General features: G+C 45.3%; 1 protein-coding gene across 1 annotated transcript in view; it reads left to right on the top strand.

The window, feature by feature from the left end:
- Positions 1 to 14,425: 14,425 nt before the first annotated feature.
- The window catches only part of LOC308169807 (amyloid-beta A4 precursor protein-binding family A member 3), a 27,247-nt gene continuing 24,192 nt past the window's right edge, over positions 14,426 to 17,480 (top strand). Inside the window, 3 exon segments of the mRNA XM_080544552.1 lie at positions 14,426 to 15,601; positions 15,603 to 15,735; positions 17,113 to 17,149. Of these exon segments, the coding sequence (XP_080400678.1) occupies positions 14,484 to 15,601; positions 15,603 to 15,735; positions 17,113 to 17,149 (1,288 nt within the window). The 5' untranslated portion in view covers positions 14,426 to 14,483.

Here is a 17,480-nt window from a genome sequence, read left to right as displayed (position 1 = left end):
TATAACTTTGTGTGCATAATGCATTAACTATAGTATAACTATGTGTGCATAATGCATTAACTATAGTATAACTGTGTGCATAATGCATTAACTATAGTATAACTGTGTGCATAATGCATTAACTATAGTATAACTATGTGAGCATAATGCATTAACTATAGTATAACTATGTGCATAATGCATTAACTATAGTATAACTGTGTGTGCATAATGCATTAACTATAGTACAACTATGTGCATAATGCATTAACTATAGTATAACTATGTGTGCACAGTGGTGTGCCGTCAGGGCCAGCAAGGCCTTCTCTGCTGGCCTAAACATCATCAGAATATACATTTTATTTTAATATATTTTTTCCACAAATATGTATTAATGATTCCCCATAGTCTATTCTCTTCATTTCATAGCTTTCCTCTTGGTTGCGCTGCTTCCAGTCTCCGATTGAGATTTGGAGGGCTGGCCTTTATGTTAGAGCTTTTATCCAATCAAAATGTGTTGCCAGGGGGCTCCAAAATCTGCCCGCCTGCACAATAAACGGTGCCGCGGATACGACCTGTAACTTAACGTTGATCGAGAAAACCTGTGGCGTTCCTAGTGGCAACCTATGTAGATTTCGAGTTGGTGAGCAATAGCAACAACGGCGCCTGCTGTAAGGCTCAATGATGTCAGCACCCAGCACGTCTTTTGATTGGATACGCACTATTGATACGCACTATTGATATTCACTATTGAGATGCGTAACTATGCCGGTAGATGTGGGATTTTTGAACACCTTTGGGGACACGCAAGTGGATTTACAGCTCAACGAACAAGTGTCACCCTTTCGTTGACTGATCGATAATACTGATCGATTGTGTCCTGTTTTTGGGTAAACAATAACTTTCATTTAGGGGACACGATGAAAGCCAGATTTACATTACCACCTGTCCACAAACAAAGTGTTTACTGGGACGTCAGGCAAAATACAAAACGACCTGATTTTTGCTATTGCTGAAGTGATGGGAGAAGAGATCAAAATGGAGATGAAAAAGGCACCCTTTGTCGCTATTATGGTGGACGAGACGACAGACGTGGGTAATGTAGCGATCTTAAACATGTTAGTTTAACACTCTTCATTGTAAATGCGGATTTATTGATTAAAAATGCTTCGGAAATATTCATATAACTCTGTTGTACTTGTCTGACTATGTTAAGGTGATGCAACGCCCGGTTATACTGTGTTTCTGTCTAGTTTCTAGAGCCATGGCGTCATAACGATGGTATTAAGAGGTAGAATAATTCAGGTAGGAATGTGTCGGACATCACTGAAGGCCTAGGTGTGAAATGCACCGCCCGCCACTGTGTGTGCATAATGCATTAACTATAGTATAACTATGTGCATAATGCATTAACTATAGTATAACTATGTGTGCATAATACATTAACTATAGTATAACTATGTGTGCATAATGCATTAACTATAGTATAACTATGTGTGCATAATGCATTAACTATAGTATAACTATGTGAGCATAATGCATTAACTATAGTATAACTATGTGTGCATAATGCATTAACTATAGTATAACTGTGTGCATAATGCATTAACTATAGTATAACTGTGTGCATAATGCATTAACTATAGTATAACTATGTGTGCATAATGCATTAATTATAGTATAACTATGTGTGCATAATGCATTAACTATAGTATAACTTTGTGAGCATAGTAGTTAGTTGTAGTTAGTAGTAGTTAGTAGTAGTTAGTAGTAGTAGTTAGTAGTAGTTAGTAGTAGTTAGTAGTAGTTAGTAGTAGTTAGTTGTAGTTAGTAGTAGTTAGTAGTAGTTAGTAGTAGTTAGTAGTAGTTAGTTGTAGTTAGTTGTAGTTAGTAGTAGTTAGTAGTAGTTAGTAGTAGTTAGTAGTAGTTAGTAGTAGTTAGTAGTAGTTAGTAGTAGTTAGTAGTAGTTAGTTGTAGTTAGTTGTAGTTAGTAGTAGTTAGTAGTAGTTAGTAGTAGTTAGTTGTAGTTAGTAGTAGTTAGTAGTAGTTAGTAGTAGTTAGTAGTAGTTAGTTGTAGTTAGTTGTAGTTAGTAGTAGTTAGTAGTAGTTAGTAGTAGTAAGTAGTAATTAGTAGTAGTTAGTTGTAGTTAGTTGTAGTTAGTAGTAGTTAGTAGTAGTTAGTAGTAGTTAGTAGTAGTTAGTAGTAGTTAGTAGTAGTTAGTAGTAGTTAGTAGTAGTTAGTTGTAGTTAGTAGTAATTAGTAGTAGTTAGTAGTAATTAGTAGTAGTTAGTTGTAGTTAGTAGTAGTTAGTAGTAGTTAGTAGTAGTTAGTAGTAGTTAGTAGTAGTTAGTTGTAGTTAGTTGTAGTTAGTAGTAGTTAGTTGTAGTTAGTAGTAGTTAGTAGTAGTTAGTAGTAGTTAGTAGTAGTTAGTAGTAGTAGTTAGTAGTAGTTAGTAGTAGTTAGTAGTAGTTAGTTGTAGTTAGTTGTAGTTAGTAGTAGTTAGTAGTAGTTAGTAGTAGTTAGTAGTAGTTAGTAGTAGTTAGTAGTAGTTAGTTGTAGTTTGTAGTAGTTAGTAGTAGTTAGTAGTAGTTAGTAGTAGTTAGTAGTAGTTAGTAGTAGTAGTTAGTAGTAGTTAGTAGTAGTTAGTAGTAGTTAGTAGTAGTTAGTTGTAGTTAGTAGTAGTTAGTAGTAGTTAGTAGTAGTTAGTTGTAGTTAGTAGTAGTTAGTAGTAGTTAGTAGTAGTTAGTAGTAGTTAGTTGTAGTTAGTAGTAGTTAGTTGTAGTTAGTTGTAGTTAGTAGTAGTTAGTAGTAGTTAGTAGTAGTTAGTTGTAGTTAGTTGTAGTTAGTAGTAGTTAGTAGTAGTTAGTAGTAGTTAGTAGTAGTTAGTGGTAGTTAGTAGTAGTTAGTAGTAGTTAGTAGTAGTTAGTAGTAGTTAGTAGTAGTTAGTAGTAGTAAGTAGTAATTAGTAGTAGTTAGTTGTAGTTAGTTGTAGTTAGTAGTAGTTAGTAGTAGTTAGTAGTAGTTAGTAGTAGTTAGTAGTAGTTAGTAGTAGTTAGTAGTAGTTAGTAGTAGTTAGTTGTAGTTAGTAGTAATTAGTAGTAGTTAGTAGTAATTAGTAGTAGTTAGTTGTAGTTAGTAGTAGTTAGTAGTAGTTAGTAGTAGTTAGTAGTAGTTAGTTGTAGTTAGTTGTAGTTAGTAGTAGTTAGTTGTAGTTAGTAGTAGTTAGTAGTAGTTAGTAGTAGTTAGTAGTAGTAGTTAGTAGTAGTTAGTAGTAGTTAGTAGTAGTTAGTTGTAGTTAGTTGTAGTTAGTAGTAGTTAGTAGTAGTTAGTTGTAGTTAGTAGTAGTTAGTAGTAGTTAGTAGTAGTTAGTAGTAGTTAGTAGTAGTTAGTAGTAGTTAGTAGTAGTTAGTTGTAGTTAGTTGTAGTTAGTAGTAGTTAGTTGTAGTTAGTAGTAGTTAGTAGTAGTTAGTAGTAGTTAGTAGTAGTTAGTAGTAGTAGTTAGTAGTAGTTAGTTGTAGTTAGTAGTAGTTAGTAGTAGTTAGTTGTAGTTAGTAGTAGTTAGTAGTAGTTAGTTGTAGTTAGTAGTAGTTAGTAGTAGTTAGTAGTAGTTAGTAGTAGTTAGTAGTAGTTAGTAGTAGTTAGTTGTAGTTTGTAGTAGTTAGTAGTAGTTAGTAGTAGTTAGTAGTAGTTAGTAGTAGTTAGTAGTAGTTAGTAGTAGTTAGTAGTAGTTAGTTGTAGTTAGTAGTAGTTAGTAGTAGTTAGTAGTAGTTAGTAGTAGTTAGTTGTAGTTAGTAGTAGTTAGTTGTAGTTAGTTGTAGTTAGTAGTAGTTAGTAGTAGTTAGTAGTAGTTAGTTGTAGTTAGTAGTAGTTAGTTGTAGTTAGTTGTAGTTAGTAGTAGTTAGTTGTAGTTAGTTGTAGTTAGTAGTAGTTAGTAGTAGTTAGTAGTAGTTAGTTGTAGTTAGTAGTAGTTAGTTGTAGTTAGTAGTAGTTAGTAGTAGTTAGTAGTAGTTAGTTGTAGTTAGTAGTAGTTAGTAGTAGTTAGTAGTAGTTAGTAGTAGTTAGTAGTAGTTAGTAGTAGTTAGTAGTAGTTAGTAGTAGTTAGTAGTAGTTAGTAGTAGTTAGTTGTAGTTAGTAGTAGTTAGTAGTAGTTAGTAGTAGTTAGTAGTAGTTAGTTGTAGTTAGTAGTAGTTAGTAGTAGTTAGTATTAGTTATTAGTAGTAGTTAGTAGTAGTTAGTAGTAGTTATTAGTAGTTATTAGTAGTAGTTAGTTTTAGTTAGTTGTAGTTAGTTGTAGTTAGTAGTAGTTAGTAGTAGTTAGTAGTAGTTAGTAGTAGTTAGTAGTAGTTAGTAGTAGTAGTTAGTATTAGTTATTAGTAGTAGTTAGTAGTAGTTAACTATGTAGTTAGTAGTAGTTAGTAGTAGTAGGGTTCATAAACTATTTTTTCCATAAGTTTCGAGATGGAATTAAGAATAGAAACAGGTCGGTAGTTGCCTGGGTCTAATTTGCTTCCTTTTTTATACAGTGGGGTTACCCTTGCTATTTTAAAGTCAAGGGGGACGTGTCCCTGTTTGATGGAGAGGTTTATTATGTGGGTGATGATTGGGGTAATGGAGGCAGCTGAGTCTTTTAGAAATCTGGCTGGAATATTGTCATGGCCCGTAGTACCATAGTACCATGATGTTACGGCATAGTCGAAGTGACATTGAATGAGAGCTCCTGATAGGGTCCTCAGTGTGTTTTTACTGACAAGTGAGGATATCCTGTACAAGAATCTAGTTCTATGGTTCACTTTTTTGATTACTTTTGCTGCCATTTTATCTCCGGAAAGATTTGCCTCTAAGATGGAGCCCAGGTATGTAATATCCTCTTTTCTTGTGATTTTAATGTTACCCACTTTTATTTTGAAATTTACAGCCTTTCTGAGTTTAGATGGGTTCAGTTTTACCTAGGTGTATTGATAGTTTATTGTCAGCTAGCCAGATGCAGATTCTACTCAGTTCAGTGCTTAGCGCTTTTTCCACCTGCAATATAGATAGATAGATAGACTTTATTTGTCATTGTTACAGTACAGGTACCAAACAACGAAATTTAGGAGGGGAGGCTCCCCTGGTGTTTAAGAAAAGGAAAAAGAAACACATTTTGGAAAAAGCATAGATGCATAAAATCACAAGAAGATAAGGAGCTGGTTTACATCAATAGAGGCTATGTACACAATCCACTGTACTATACTGCACAGATAGTCAACTAGGGTTGTCATATTGCACAAGAAAGTATTTTTTCACATTTTTTTAAAGTGTCACAGTTTGCAGGCTTGAAAATGTACATGTTTGTGCCTCAGCACTAGCTGCCATTACAATCCGTCCGGACTTGTCCTGGGCCCAGAACTTAGGCCTTTTCTGTGTTCAGGGCCTTGACGGCCCTGTGGTAGAAGCTGTCCTTCAGTCTGTTTGTCCTAGCGGCCGGGGTCCTGTACCTCCTGTTCGAGGGCAGCTTGACAAAGTGTTCGTGCCCAGGGTGGGTCGGGTCCTTGGAGATCTTGGAGGCCCTCCTGAGACAGCGTGTTTCGTACAGCTCCTCCAGAGAGGGGAGGGTGGCGCCGGTGATCCCCTGTGCTGTTCTCACGACTCTCTGTAGATCGTTTCTCTCCGCTGCCGTGCAGCTGTGGTACCAGTTGGAGATGCCGAAGGTGAGGATGCTCTCCACTGCGCCGTGGTAGAAGGCCACCAGCATCTCCTGCTTGCTGTGTTGTTTCTTGAGGCATCTCAGGGTGTATAGCCGCTGTTGTGCCCTCTTGATGGTGCCTTTAGTGTTGTCCTTCCAGGCCAGGTCATCCCGTATGATGTGTCCCAGGAAACGGAGGTTTGAGACCATCTCTACGCTCTCTCCGTCGATGAGCAGGGGCAGGATCTCGGACTTTTTCCTCCTGTAGTCTACGATGAGTTCCTGGGTCTTTGACTTGTTTAGCAGCAGGTTGTTTACCTTGCACAGCTTGCTCAATTGCTCTACCTCATCCCTGTACGCCGCCTCGTCCCCCCCCGAGATACATCCCACCACGGTGGTGTCGTCTGCAAACTTTACGATGTAGTTGCTGGGGTGGATGGGGGTGAAGTCGTGGGTGTAGAGGTTGTAGAGGATGGGGCTTAGCACGCAGCCCTGGGGTGACCCAGTGCTGAGGCTGAGGGCTGTGGAGGTGTGGGGGCCCACCCGCACCCTCTGGGGGCGGTCGGTCAGGAAGTCCTTGATCCACGCACATATAGAGTGTGATAGACCCAGGTCTAGTAGTTTGGTCACTAGCCTGTCTGGAAGGATGGTGTTAAAGGCGGAGCTGAAGTCCACGAAGAGCAGTCTCGCGTAGCTGTTTCCCCTCTCCAGGTGGGATAGAGTGGCGTGGAGAGTCGTCGCTATGGCGTCCTCTGTGGACCTGTGGGCTCTGTAGGCGAACTGGTATGGATCCAGGTTGGGCGGGAGGCGTGTGAGTATGTGGGCCCGGACTAGTTTCTCGAAGCACTTCATGATGATTGGTGTGAGTGCCACCGGGCGGTAGTCGTTTAGGCAGCTCACCGTGCTTTTCTTCGGGACTGGGATGATAGTTGAGGTTTTCAGGCAGGGTGGGACGGTGGCCTGGGACAGGGACTGGTTAAAGATGTTGGTGAAAACCCCGGCCAGCTGGTCGGCGCAGTCTCTCAGCACCCGTCCCAGGACGCCATCCGGCCCCGAGGCTTTCCTGGGGTCCACCGCCTTCAGTACACGTCTCACCTCGTGCTCTGTGAGGGTGAGGCTGCTGAGAGCTGGAGAGAGTGGTGTCTGTGTTGTGGTTACCTCCGTTCGCCCCTCGTCGAACCGGGCGTAGAAGGTGTTCAGCTTTCCCGCCAGCAGGGGGTCGTCCTCTGCGGCTGTGAGCCTGTTGGCTCTGAAGTTTGTCATCTGCTGAACCCCCTGCCACATCCAACAATATGTCCCTGTCAGAGACCATCAAGGACCCCAATTGAAGCCAGTGGCTTTCTTGGGTTTTTATCCTGTTAGTTGACCTTGTATGTAATATGTACTTTCATGTACCTACTTCTGCAAATCTTCTAATAAAGTTTTCAATCAATCAAAAAAGCAGAGCCGAGTCATCCGCGAACAGGAGTTCCCTTGGAGTTACTCCAGGGAGACTGTCTCTGTCATTTCAAATTGTAAGTTGCTTTAGATAAAAGCGTCTGCTAAATGGTTACATGATCATTAGATATTAATTTATTGTCTTTATGTGATGATATACAGTAATTAATTAAAGGATCATTCTGTGTTTGTATTATTCTGAATGTCATGATTTAGTTAATTATGCTGCCTGCAGCTACGCAGACTTGTCATTCCTTTGTATTGTTGATTTCTATTATGAAATGATAAGCTGTCAAACTTGTTATGGTTATAATTTAACCTCAATAAAATAGACGCATAATGTGTTACAGTGATCATTGTGTGCTGTGTATTTATTTATTTTAATAATAATAATTATTATTATAATATATATATACCAATGAATTCTCTTATTTAGATATTTATATATCTAGGGTTAGGGTTTTATATCTATCTATCTATATATCTATATACATATATAAATAAGATAATCCATTGGTCCTCACGTTCATATCGACAATCGATTGAGCATGCCTAGAAACATTCATGCGCATGCGCAGCAGCAGTTGTTCCATTGCAGCCCGAAGACTCTGGAAACACACACAGGCAACGAGACGAACGACAACACAACAACACAAACTAAGGTGCGAAACATGTTATGTTTATATAAACACACATTAGTATTCAATGTAACCCGTGTGTGTTACGCGTTGTGTTCTGGTGGTGTGTGGGGCAATAACGAGGCCGGAGGCAGAACTGACGATCTATATCTTAATGACGTACACGTACAGTCCATGCCCCCCCCACGGCAGCAAACACCGGTGTAGATGCATACTGTAAGTGAGTGTGGCTTTGTAAAGTTATGATCACATTCAGAACACGTGTCATGTATGTTGTGTTTATGTGGGAGCTGGTATGTTGGCAGAGCTGTTGGCATATCGAGAACATACAGGTTGACATATTACAGGCTAGCTACACCGTCCATACTGACACTCCAGTGCAGTTAGTCAACTCTAAAGGTGCCTTTAACCCTGAGGTGACAAACATGACTATGTACTTTGAACCAGAGGCTATCTGCTACCTGCTATCTTGATGGACATGGCCAATGAGGAGACAGTCAACATGAGAACAGTTCAACCCCAGAATATGAAACAAGGAATGCAAACAATATGTTTATCTAGATGAATGTAGAAGAGGTGATCTGGAATCACGCTCTCGTGATGAGGAATAGCAGCCCTGTCTGAAGACCCGTCTCTTCAGGTTAACTGCCCCTCCTGAGACATCTACTACCCCCCAGCACTGTGTCTCCTGAGACATCTACTACCCCCCAGCACTGTGTCTCCTGAGACATCTACTACCCCCCAGCACTGTGTCTCCTGAGACATCTACTACCCCCCAGCACTGTGTCTCCTGAGACATCTACTGCCCCCCAGCACTGTGTCTCCTGAGACATCTACTACCCCCCAGCACTGTGTCTCCTGAGACATCTACTACCCCCCTGCACTGTGTCTCCTGAGACATCTACTACCCCCCAGCACTGTGTCTCCTGAGACATCTACTACCCCCCAGCACTGTGTCTCCTGAGACATCTACTATCCCCCAGCACTGTGTCTCCTGAGACATCTACTACCCCCCAGCACTGTGTCTCCTGAGACATCTACTACCCCCCAGCACTGTGTCTCCTGAGACATCTACTACCCCCCAGCACTGTGTCTCCTGAGACATCTACTACCCCCCTGCACTGTCCCTCCTGAGACATCTACTACCCCCCAGCACTGTGTCTCCTGAGACATCTACTACCCCCCAGCACTGTGTCTCCTGAGACATCTACTACCCCCCAGCACTGTGTCTCCTGAGACATCTACTACCCCCCTGCACTGTGTCTCCTGAGACATCTACTACCCCCCAGCACTGTGTCTCCTGAGACATCTACTACCCCCCTGCACTGTCCCTCCTGAGACATCTACTACCCCCCAGCACTGTGTCTCCTGAGACATCTACTACCCCCCAGCACTGTGTCTCCTGAGACACCTACTGCCCCCCAGCACTGTGTCTCCTGAGACATCTACTACCTCCCAGCACTGTGTCTCCTGAGACATCTACTGCCCCCCAGCACTGCGTCTCCTGAGACATCTACTACCTCCCAGCACTGTGTCTCCTGAGACATCTACTGCCCCCCAGCACTGCGTCTCCTGAGACATCTACTACTCCCCAGCACTGTGTCTCCTGAGACATCTACTACCCCCCTGTACTGTCCCTCCTGAGACATCTACTACCCCCCAGCACTGTGTCTCCTGAGACATCTACTACCCCCCAGCACTGTGTCTCCTGAGACATCTACTACCCCCTGCACTGTGTCTCCTGAGACATCTACTGCCCCCCAGCACTGTGTCTCCTGAGAGTTGAAAAAAAAAAAAGCAAAACATTTTTTCAACACCTAGGGTCAACCTAGGGTCATCACTTGCTTAGTCAAATGTATCGATTGTAAGTCGCTTTGGAATAAGGCGTCTGCTAAATGCCAAAAATGTAAATGTAAATGTAAATGTAGCCCTTGTATGACGAGGACGTCCTCCTGGTATAATGGTTCACGTCCTGGTCGTCCATGCAGGAGGTCTGGGGTTCTAACCTCACAGTCACCATGGTGACCAGTGTGAGGCGGATCTCCCCCTGGGGGGGGGGGGGGGTGGACGTAGCAGAGGTGGTTTGGAGTGGTGGTGTTGATGAGTAGCCCTGCCTGACCCTGCGTAGCCCAAATGTAGCCCTAGCAACAGGTAGCCTAGCAACAGGGGACTGTCCACTGTCCGGTTCTTCCTGGTATGACAGTTTAAATTTGGATCGTCCAAAACATTCCCGGTTCCACGTACCGCCGTGCAACCTGATATAGCCTACAGTGATTCAACCTGATATAGCCTACAGTGATTCAACCTGATATAGCCTACAGTGATTCAACCTGATATAGCCTACAGTGATTCAACCTGATATAGCCTACAGTGATTCAACCTGATATAGCCTACAGTGATTCAACCTGATATAGCCTACAGTGATTCAACCTGATATAGCCTACAGTGATTCAACCTGATATAGCCTACAGTGATTCAACCTGATATAGCCTACAGTGATTCAACCTGATATAGCCTACAGTGATTCAACCTGATATAGCCTACAGTGATTCAACCTGATATAGCCTACAGTGATTCAACCTGATATAGCCTACAGTGATTCAACCTGATATAGCCTACAGTGATTCAACCTGATATAGCCTACAGTGATTCAACCTGATATAGCCTACAGTGATTCAACCTGATATAGCCTACAGTGATTCAACCTGATATAGCCTACAGTGATTCAACCTGATATAGCCTACAGTGATTCAACCTGATATAGCCTACAGTGATTCAACCTGATATAGCCTACAGTGATTCAACCTGATATAGCCTACAGTGATTCAACCTGATATAGCCTACAGTGATTCAACCTGATATAGCCTACAGTGATTCAACCTGATATAGCCTACAGTGATTCAACCTGATATAGCCTACAGTGATTCAACCTGATATAGCCTACAGTGATTCAACCTGATATAGCCTACAGTGATTCAACCTGATATAGCCTACAGTGATTCAACCTGATATAGCCTACAGTGATTCAACCTGATATAGCCTACAGTGATTCAACCTGATATAGCCTACAGTGATTCAACCTGATATAGCCTACAGTGATTCAACCTGATATAGCCTACAGTGATTCAACCTGATATAGCCTACAGTGATTCAACCTGATATAGCCTACAGTGATTCAACCTGATATAGCCTACAGTGATTCAACCTGATATAGCCTACAGTGATTCAACCTGATATAGCCTACAGTGATTCAACCTGATATAGCCTACAGTGATTCAACCTGATATAGCCTACAGTGATTCAACCTGATATAGCCTACAGTGATTCAACCTGATATAGCCTACAGTGATTCAACCTGATATAGCCTACAGTGATTCAACCTGATATAGCCTACAGTGATTCAACCTGATATAGCCTACAGTGATTCAACCTGATATAGCCTACAGTGATTCAACCTGATATAGCCTACAGTGATTCAACCTGATATAGCCTACAGTGATTCAACCTGATATAGCCTACAGTGATTCAACCTGATATAGCCTACAGTGATTCAACCTGATATAGCCTACAGTGATTCAACCTGATATAGCCTACAGTGATTCAACCTGATATAGCCTACAGTGATTCAACCTGATATAGCCTACAGTGATTCAACCTGATATAGCCTACAGTGATTCAACCTGATATAGCCTACAGTGATTCAACCTGATATAGCCTACAGTGATTCAACCTGATATAGCCTACAGTGATTCAACCTGATATAGCCTACAGTGATTCAACCTGATATAGCCTACAGTGATTCAACCTGATATAGCCTACAGTGATTCAACCTGATATAGCCTACAGTGATTCAACCTGATATAGCCTACAGTGATTCAACCTGATATAGCCTACAGTGATTCAACCTGATATAGCCTACAGTGATTCAACCTGATATAGCCTACAGTGATTCAACCTGATATAGCCTACAGTGATTCAACCTGATATAGCCTACAGTGATTCAACCTGATATAGCCTACAGTGATTCAACCTGATATAGCCTACAGTGATTCAACCTGATATAGCCTACAGTGATTCAACCTGATATAGCCTACAGTGATTCAACCTGATATAGCCTACAGTGATTCAACCTGATATAGCCTACAGTGATTCAACCTGATATAGCCTACAGTGATTCAACCTGATATAGCCTACAGTGATTCAACCTGATATAGCCTACAGTGATTCAACCTGATATAGCCTACAGTGATTCAACCTGATATAGCCTACAGTGATTCAACCTGATATAGCCTACAGTGATTCAACCTGATATAGCCTACAGTGATTCAACCTGATATAGCCTACAGTGATTCAACCTGATATAGCCTACAGTGATTCAACCTGATATAGCCTACAGTGATTCAACCTGATATAGCCTACAGTGATTCAACCTGATATAGCCTACAGTGATTCAACCTGATATAGCCTACAGTGATTCAACCTGATATAGCCTACAGTGATTCAACCTGATATAGCCTACAGTGATTCAACCTGATATAGCCTACAGTGATTCAACCTGATATAGCCTACAGTGATTCAACCTGATATAGCCTACAGTGATTCAACCTGATATAGCCTACAGTGATTCAACCTGATATAGCCTACAGTGATTCAACCTGATATAGCCTACAGTGATTCAACCTGATATAGCCTACAGTGATTCAACCTGATATAGCCTACAGTGATTCAACCTGATATAGCCTACAGTGATTCAACCTGATATAGCCTACAGTGATTCAACCTGATATAGCCTACAGTGATTCAACCTGATATAGCCTACAGTGATTCAACCTGATATAGCCTACAGTGATTCAACCTGATATAGCCTACAGTGATTCAACCTGATATAGCCTACAGTGATTCAACCTGATATAGCCTACAGTGATTCAACCTGATATAGCCTACAGTGATTCAACCTGATATAGCCTACAGTGATTCAACCTGATATAGCCTACAGTGATTCAACCTGATATAGCCTACAGTGATTCAACCTGATATAGCCTACAGTGATTCAACCTGATATAGCCTACAGTGATTCAACCTGATATAGCCTACAGTGATTCAACCTGATATAGCCTACAGTGATTCAACCTGATATAGCCTACAGTGATTCAACCTGATATAGCCTACAGTGATTCAACCTGATATAGCCTACAGTGATTCAACCTGATATAGCCTACAGTGATTCAACCTGATATAGCCTACAGTGATTCAACCTGATATAGCCTACAGTGATTCAACCTGATATAGCCTACAGTGATTCAACCTGATATAGCCTACAGTGATTCAACCTGATATAGCCTACAGTGATTCAACCTGATATAGCCTACAGTGATTCAACCTGATATAGCCTACAGCAGGGGTCGACCCCTGGCCTACAGTGATTCCCGCAGAAATGAAATATACAGGGGGGGGTGGGGGGTGCGTGGGCCTCCCCCCCGCGAATTTTTTTTAGATTTTTTTTTCTCAATTCCTGCATTCTAGTGAATGTTCATAGTAACACTGCACTTCAGACAACCTACAACTGGTGATGGTGTCTAGGTCTTTAAGTGTTAAACAGCTGAGAGCTCTGACATGTCTCACTGCTGTTTTCTGTGGTCTTCTTTCACACACACATCTTACCAAGTGTGTATGAACATCCTCACAAACCAACAAAGAACATGATCTATATCACATTTAAGACAGAAAGCTCCACACTGGTATCTGGAGACGACTCCCCAAAGTATAATTTATGGTTTTTTAAGTTTTCTTTACTCACTGAGCACAAATTATACTTTGGGGCCCCGAAGTATTAACATGCTGTGGGAATCACTGGCCTAGTAGAACTCTACTGTGATGTCATCAACCATATATATTCACCATGACCCTGTTCTTCTTCAACATCATTGAGACTAACTAACGTTTCAAATGTGTCTCTTTTTACAGACAGACTACAGACTAACCCTACAACAAACTGGAACTGAACTGTCGCACTGACCTCAATACATGGATGGAGAGAGCTTCCCTGCAGCACCTTACAAACCCTAACCCTAACCCTTACAAAGCGTTGAAAGAGCTTGACTCCCTCGGGGGGTTGGAAAGGAGCCTTGAACGTGTGTGAATCTCTCTCCCTCCCAGGGCCGGGGATGTTCAGCCTATGACCAGTGGCCCCTCCCCCCTCCCTCCCTCCCCCAGTAGCCCCTCCCTCCCTCCCCAGTGGCCCCTCCCTCCCTCCCCAGTGGCCCCTCTCCCCTCCCTCCCCCAGTAGCCCCTCCCTCCCTCCCCAGTGGCCCCTCTCCCCTCCCTCCCCCTCCAGTGGCCCCTCCCCCTCCAGTGGCCCCTCCCTCCCCCTCCAGTGGCCCCTCCCCCCTCCCTCCCTCCCCCAGTAGCCCCTCCCTCCCTCCCCAGTGGCCCCTCCCTCCCCCTCCAGTGGCCCCTCCCCCCTCCCTCCCTCCCCCAGTAGCCCCTCCCTCCCTCCCCAGTGGCCCCTCCCTCCCTCCCCAGTGGCCCCTCCCTCCCCCTCCAGTGGCCCCTCCCCCCTCCCTCCCTCCCCCAGTAGCCCCTCCCTCCCTCCCCAGTGGCCCCTCCCTCCCCCTCCAGTGGCCCCTCCCCCCTCCCTCCCTCCCCCAGTAGCCCCTCCCTCCCTCCCCAGTGGCCCCTCTCCCCTCCCTCCCCCTCCAGTGGCCCCTCCCCCTCCAGTGGCCCCTCCCTCCCTCCCCCAGTAGCCGCTCCCTCCCTCCCCAGCCACATGGAGGCTGACACCTGTCCTGCCCCCCAGCCTGGCTCCTCCTCCTCCTCCTCCTCCTCTGCAGCCCCCCAGACCAGCGGTGACAGAGTCTCTCTTGCTGCCTCTGAGCCCCCCCCCCACACTGAGCCGGCGGACCTGGACACCTTTAACCTGAGAGAGCCCCCTCCTCTGGACTGGAGGTCGGACTCCTCCTCCTCCTCCTCCTCCAGCGAGGTGGGTTCTGTACGAGGAGAGATGGACGACCAGAACCTGGACGACCCACCCAGCTGCTCCTCTGTCCTGGCGGGCTCCCCGGGGGAACAACTGCTGGGCCGGTCGGTACCTCTCATGGACTCAGCTCACCCCCTGGGACTGGTCTCTCCCCTCTCACCTGCAGCCTCACCTGTAGTCTCACCTGTAGTCTCACCTGTAGTCTCACCTGTAGTCTCACCTGTAGTCACCCAGGAGCAGCTTGTAGACGTGGAGGCTCCAGAGGCGGAGGTGGAGGAGGTAGAGGAGGTAGAGGAGGTGGAGGAGGTAGAGGAGGTAGAGCAGGTGGAGGAGGTAGAGGAGGTAGAGGAGGTGGAGGGCAGGAGGTCAGGTGACGAAGACCACACCCGCATCCACGCCCTCCTGAACCGCCTCCAGCTCATGGGAGGAGACAGCGGCCCTCCTCTCCCGGACGACTCCTCCACCTCCGCCCCCCCGGGCCCAGCAGCCACGCAGCAGGGAGGGTTTCACCCCACAGGCGGGCCGCCCTCGTTAACGGACGTCAGCAGCACCCTGCTACTACCAGCGCCGCTCCAACAGAACCAGGACCAGAGCCAGAGACAGAACCAGGACCAGGCCTCGGGGCTGCTGTTCTCTGAGAGTCACCAGAGGGACCTGCTGGGACTGCTGGAGTGTTCAGAGATCGGACCTCCCCAGAACCAGCCACACACCCTCCCTGGTGCTGCTGCCTACAGAGGTCCGACCCCGACCCCCCCTGGTGCTGCTCCCTACCCGGCCTGCAGGGGGGAGACCCAGACCCCCAGGGGGGAGACCCAGACCCCCAGGGGGGAGATAGACGCGGTGGTGTCGGTCTCGTACAGCCAGGAGGACGGGGACCGGTTCTGGGATCACTTCGGGACCGGCCACCGCCCCCCCCCCCCGCCCCCGCCGCCGGGACGACTCCCTGGACTCCCTGCCGGAGGACGAGGAGGTGCCGGAGCCCGTCTGGATGAAGCTGGGGGAGGAGCCTCCGCAGGAAGGAGCTGCTGAGGACAGAGACAGGGTAGGTCCCCACCAGCCCGCCGAGGAGGACGTGCTGTCTGTCTTTCTGTCTGTCTTTCTGTCTTTCTTCCTTTCTTCCTTTCTTTCTGTCTGTCTGTCTTTCTGTCTTTCTTTCTGTCTTTCTGTCTGTCTTCCTTTCTTTCTTTCTTCCTTTCTTTCTTTCTTCCTTTCTTTCTTTCTCCTATGTTCCTGGGGCAGCTGTGTATCAGGAGGTAGAGGCTGTGTCTCAGGAGGTAGAGGCTGTGGCTCAGGAGGTAGAGGCTGTGTCTCAGGAGGTAGAGGCTGTGTCTCAGGAGGTAGAGGCTGTGTCTCAGGAGGTAGAGGCTGTGTATCAGGAGGTAGAGGCTGTGTCTCAGGAGGTAGAGGTTGTGTCTCAGGAGGTAGAGGCTGTGTCTCAGGAGGTAGAGGCTGTGTCTCAGGAGGTAGAGGCTGTGTCTCAGGAGGTAGAGGCTGTGTCTCAGGAGGTAGAGGCTGTGTCTCAGGAGGTAGAGGCTGTGTCTCAGGAGGTAGAGGCTGTGTCTCAGGAGGTAGAGGCTGTGTCTCAGGAGGTAGAGGCTGTGTCTCAGGAGGTAGAGGCTGTGGCTCAGGAGGTAGAGGCTGTGTCTCAGGAGGTAGAGGCTGTGTCTCAGGAGGTAGAGGCTGTGTCTCAGGAGGTAGAGGCTGTGTCTCAGGAGGTAGAGGCTGATGGAGGTAGAGGCTGTGTCTCAGGAGGTAGAGGCTGTGTCTCAGGAGGTAGAGTCTGTGTTTCAGGAGGTAGAGGCTGTGTCTCAGGAGGTAGAGGCTGTGTCTCAGGAGGTAGAGGCTGTGTCTCAGGAGGTAGAGGCTGTGTCTCAGGAGGTAGAGGCTGTGTCTCAGGAGGTAGAGGCTGTGTCTCAGGAGGTAGAGGCTGTGTCTCAGGAGGTAGAGGTTGTGTCTCAGGAGGTAGAGGCTGTGTCTCAGGAGGTAGAGGCTGTGTCTCAGGAGGTAGAGGCTGTGTCTCAGGAGGTAGAGGCTGTGTCTCAGGAGGTAGAGGTTGTGTCTCAGGAGGTAGAGGCTGTGTCTCAGGAGGTAGAGGCTGTGTCTCAGGAGGTAGAGGCTGTGTCTCAGGAGGTAGAGTCGCCGTCTAATGATCGCAAGGTCGCAAGGTCGGCAGATTGGCGGTTCGAGCCCCGGCTGGCTACATGTCGAGGTGTCCTTGGGCAAGACACTGAACCCCAAAATTGCTCCCAGTGAGCGGGCCGGCGCCTTGCATGGTAGCTTGCCACCATCGGTGTGTGAATGTGTGTGTGAACGTGTGAATGAGAGGCCGTTGTAAAGCGCTTTGGATAAAGGCATAGCTATACCATTTAGTTTGTGGTTTGTGAACAGCCGCTGACGTCTCTCTTGGTTTGTGTTACAGATACTCTGTACCGAGGAGCGGCCGGCCTATAAAGATGGTGAGAGAACACAGTTATATACCATATACACAGAGAACACAGTTATATACCATATACACAGAGAACACAGTTATATACCATATACACAGAGAACACAGTTATATACCATATACACAGAGAACACAGTTATATACCATATACACAGAGAACACAGTTATATACCATATACACAGAGAGAACACAGTTATATACCATATACACAGAGAACACAGTTATATACCATATACACAGAGAACACAGTTATATACCATATACACAGAGAACACAGTTATATACCATATACACAGAGAACACAGTTATATACCATATACACAGAGAGAGAACACAGTTA

The sequence above is a fragment of the Nansenia antarctica genome, assembly GCF_963989245.1.
Source record: "Nansenia antarctica genome assembly, chromosome: 1".
NCBI lineage: Eukaryota > Metazoa > Chordata > Actinopteri > Argentiniformes > Microstomatidae > Nansenia > Nansenia antarctica.
This window is presented reverse-complemented; position numbering and strand designations above follow the sequence as displayed.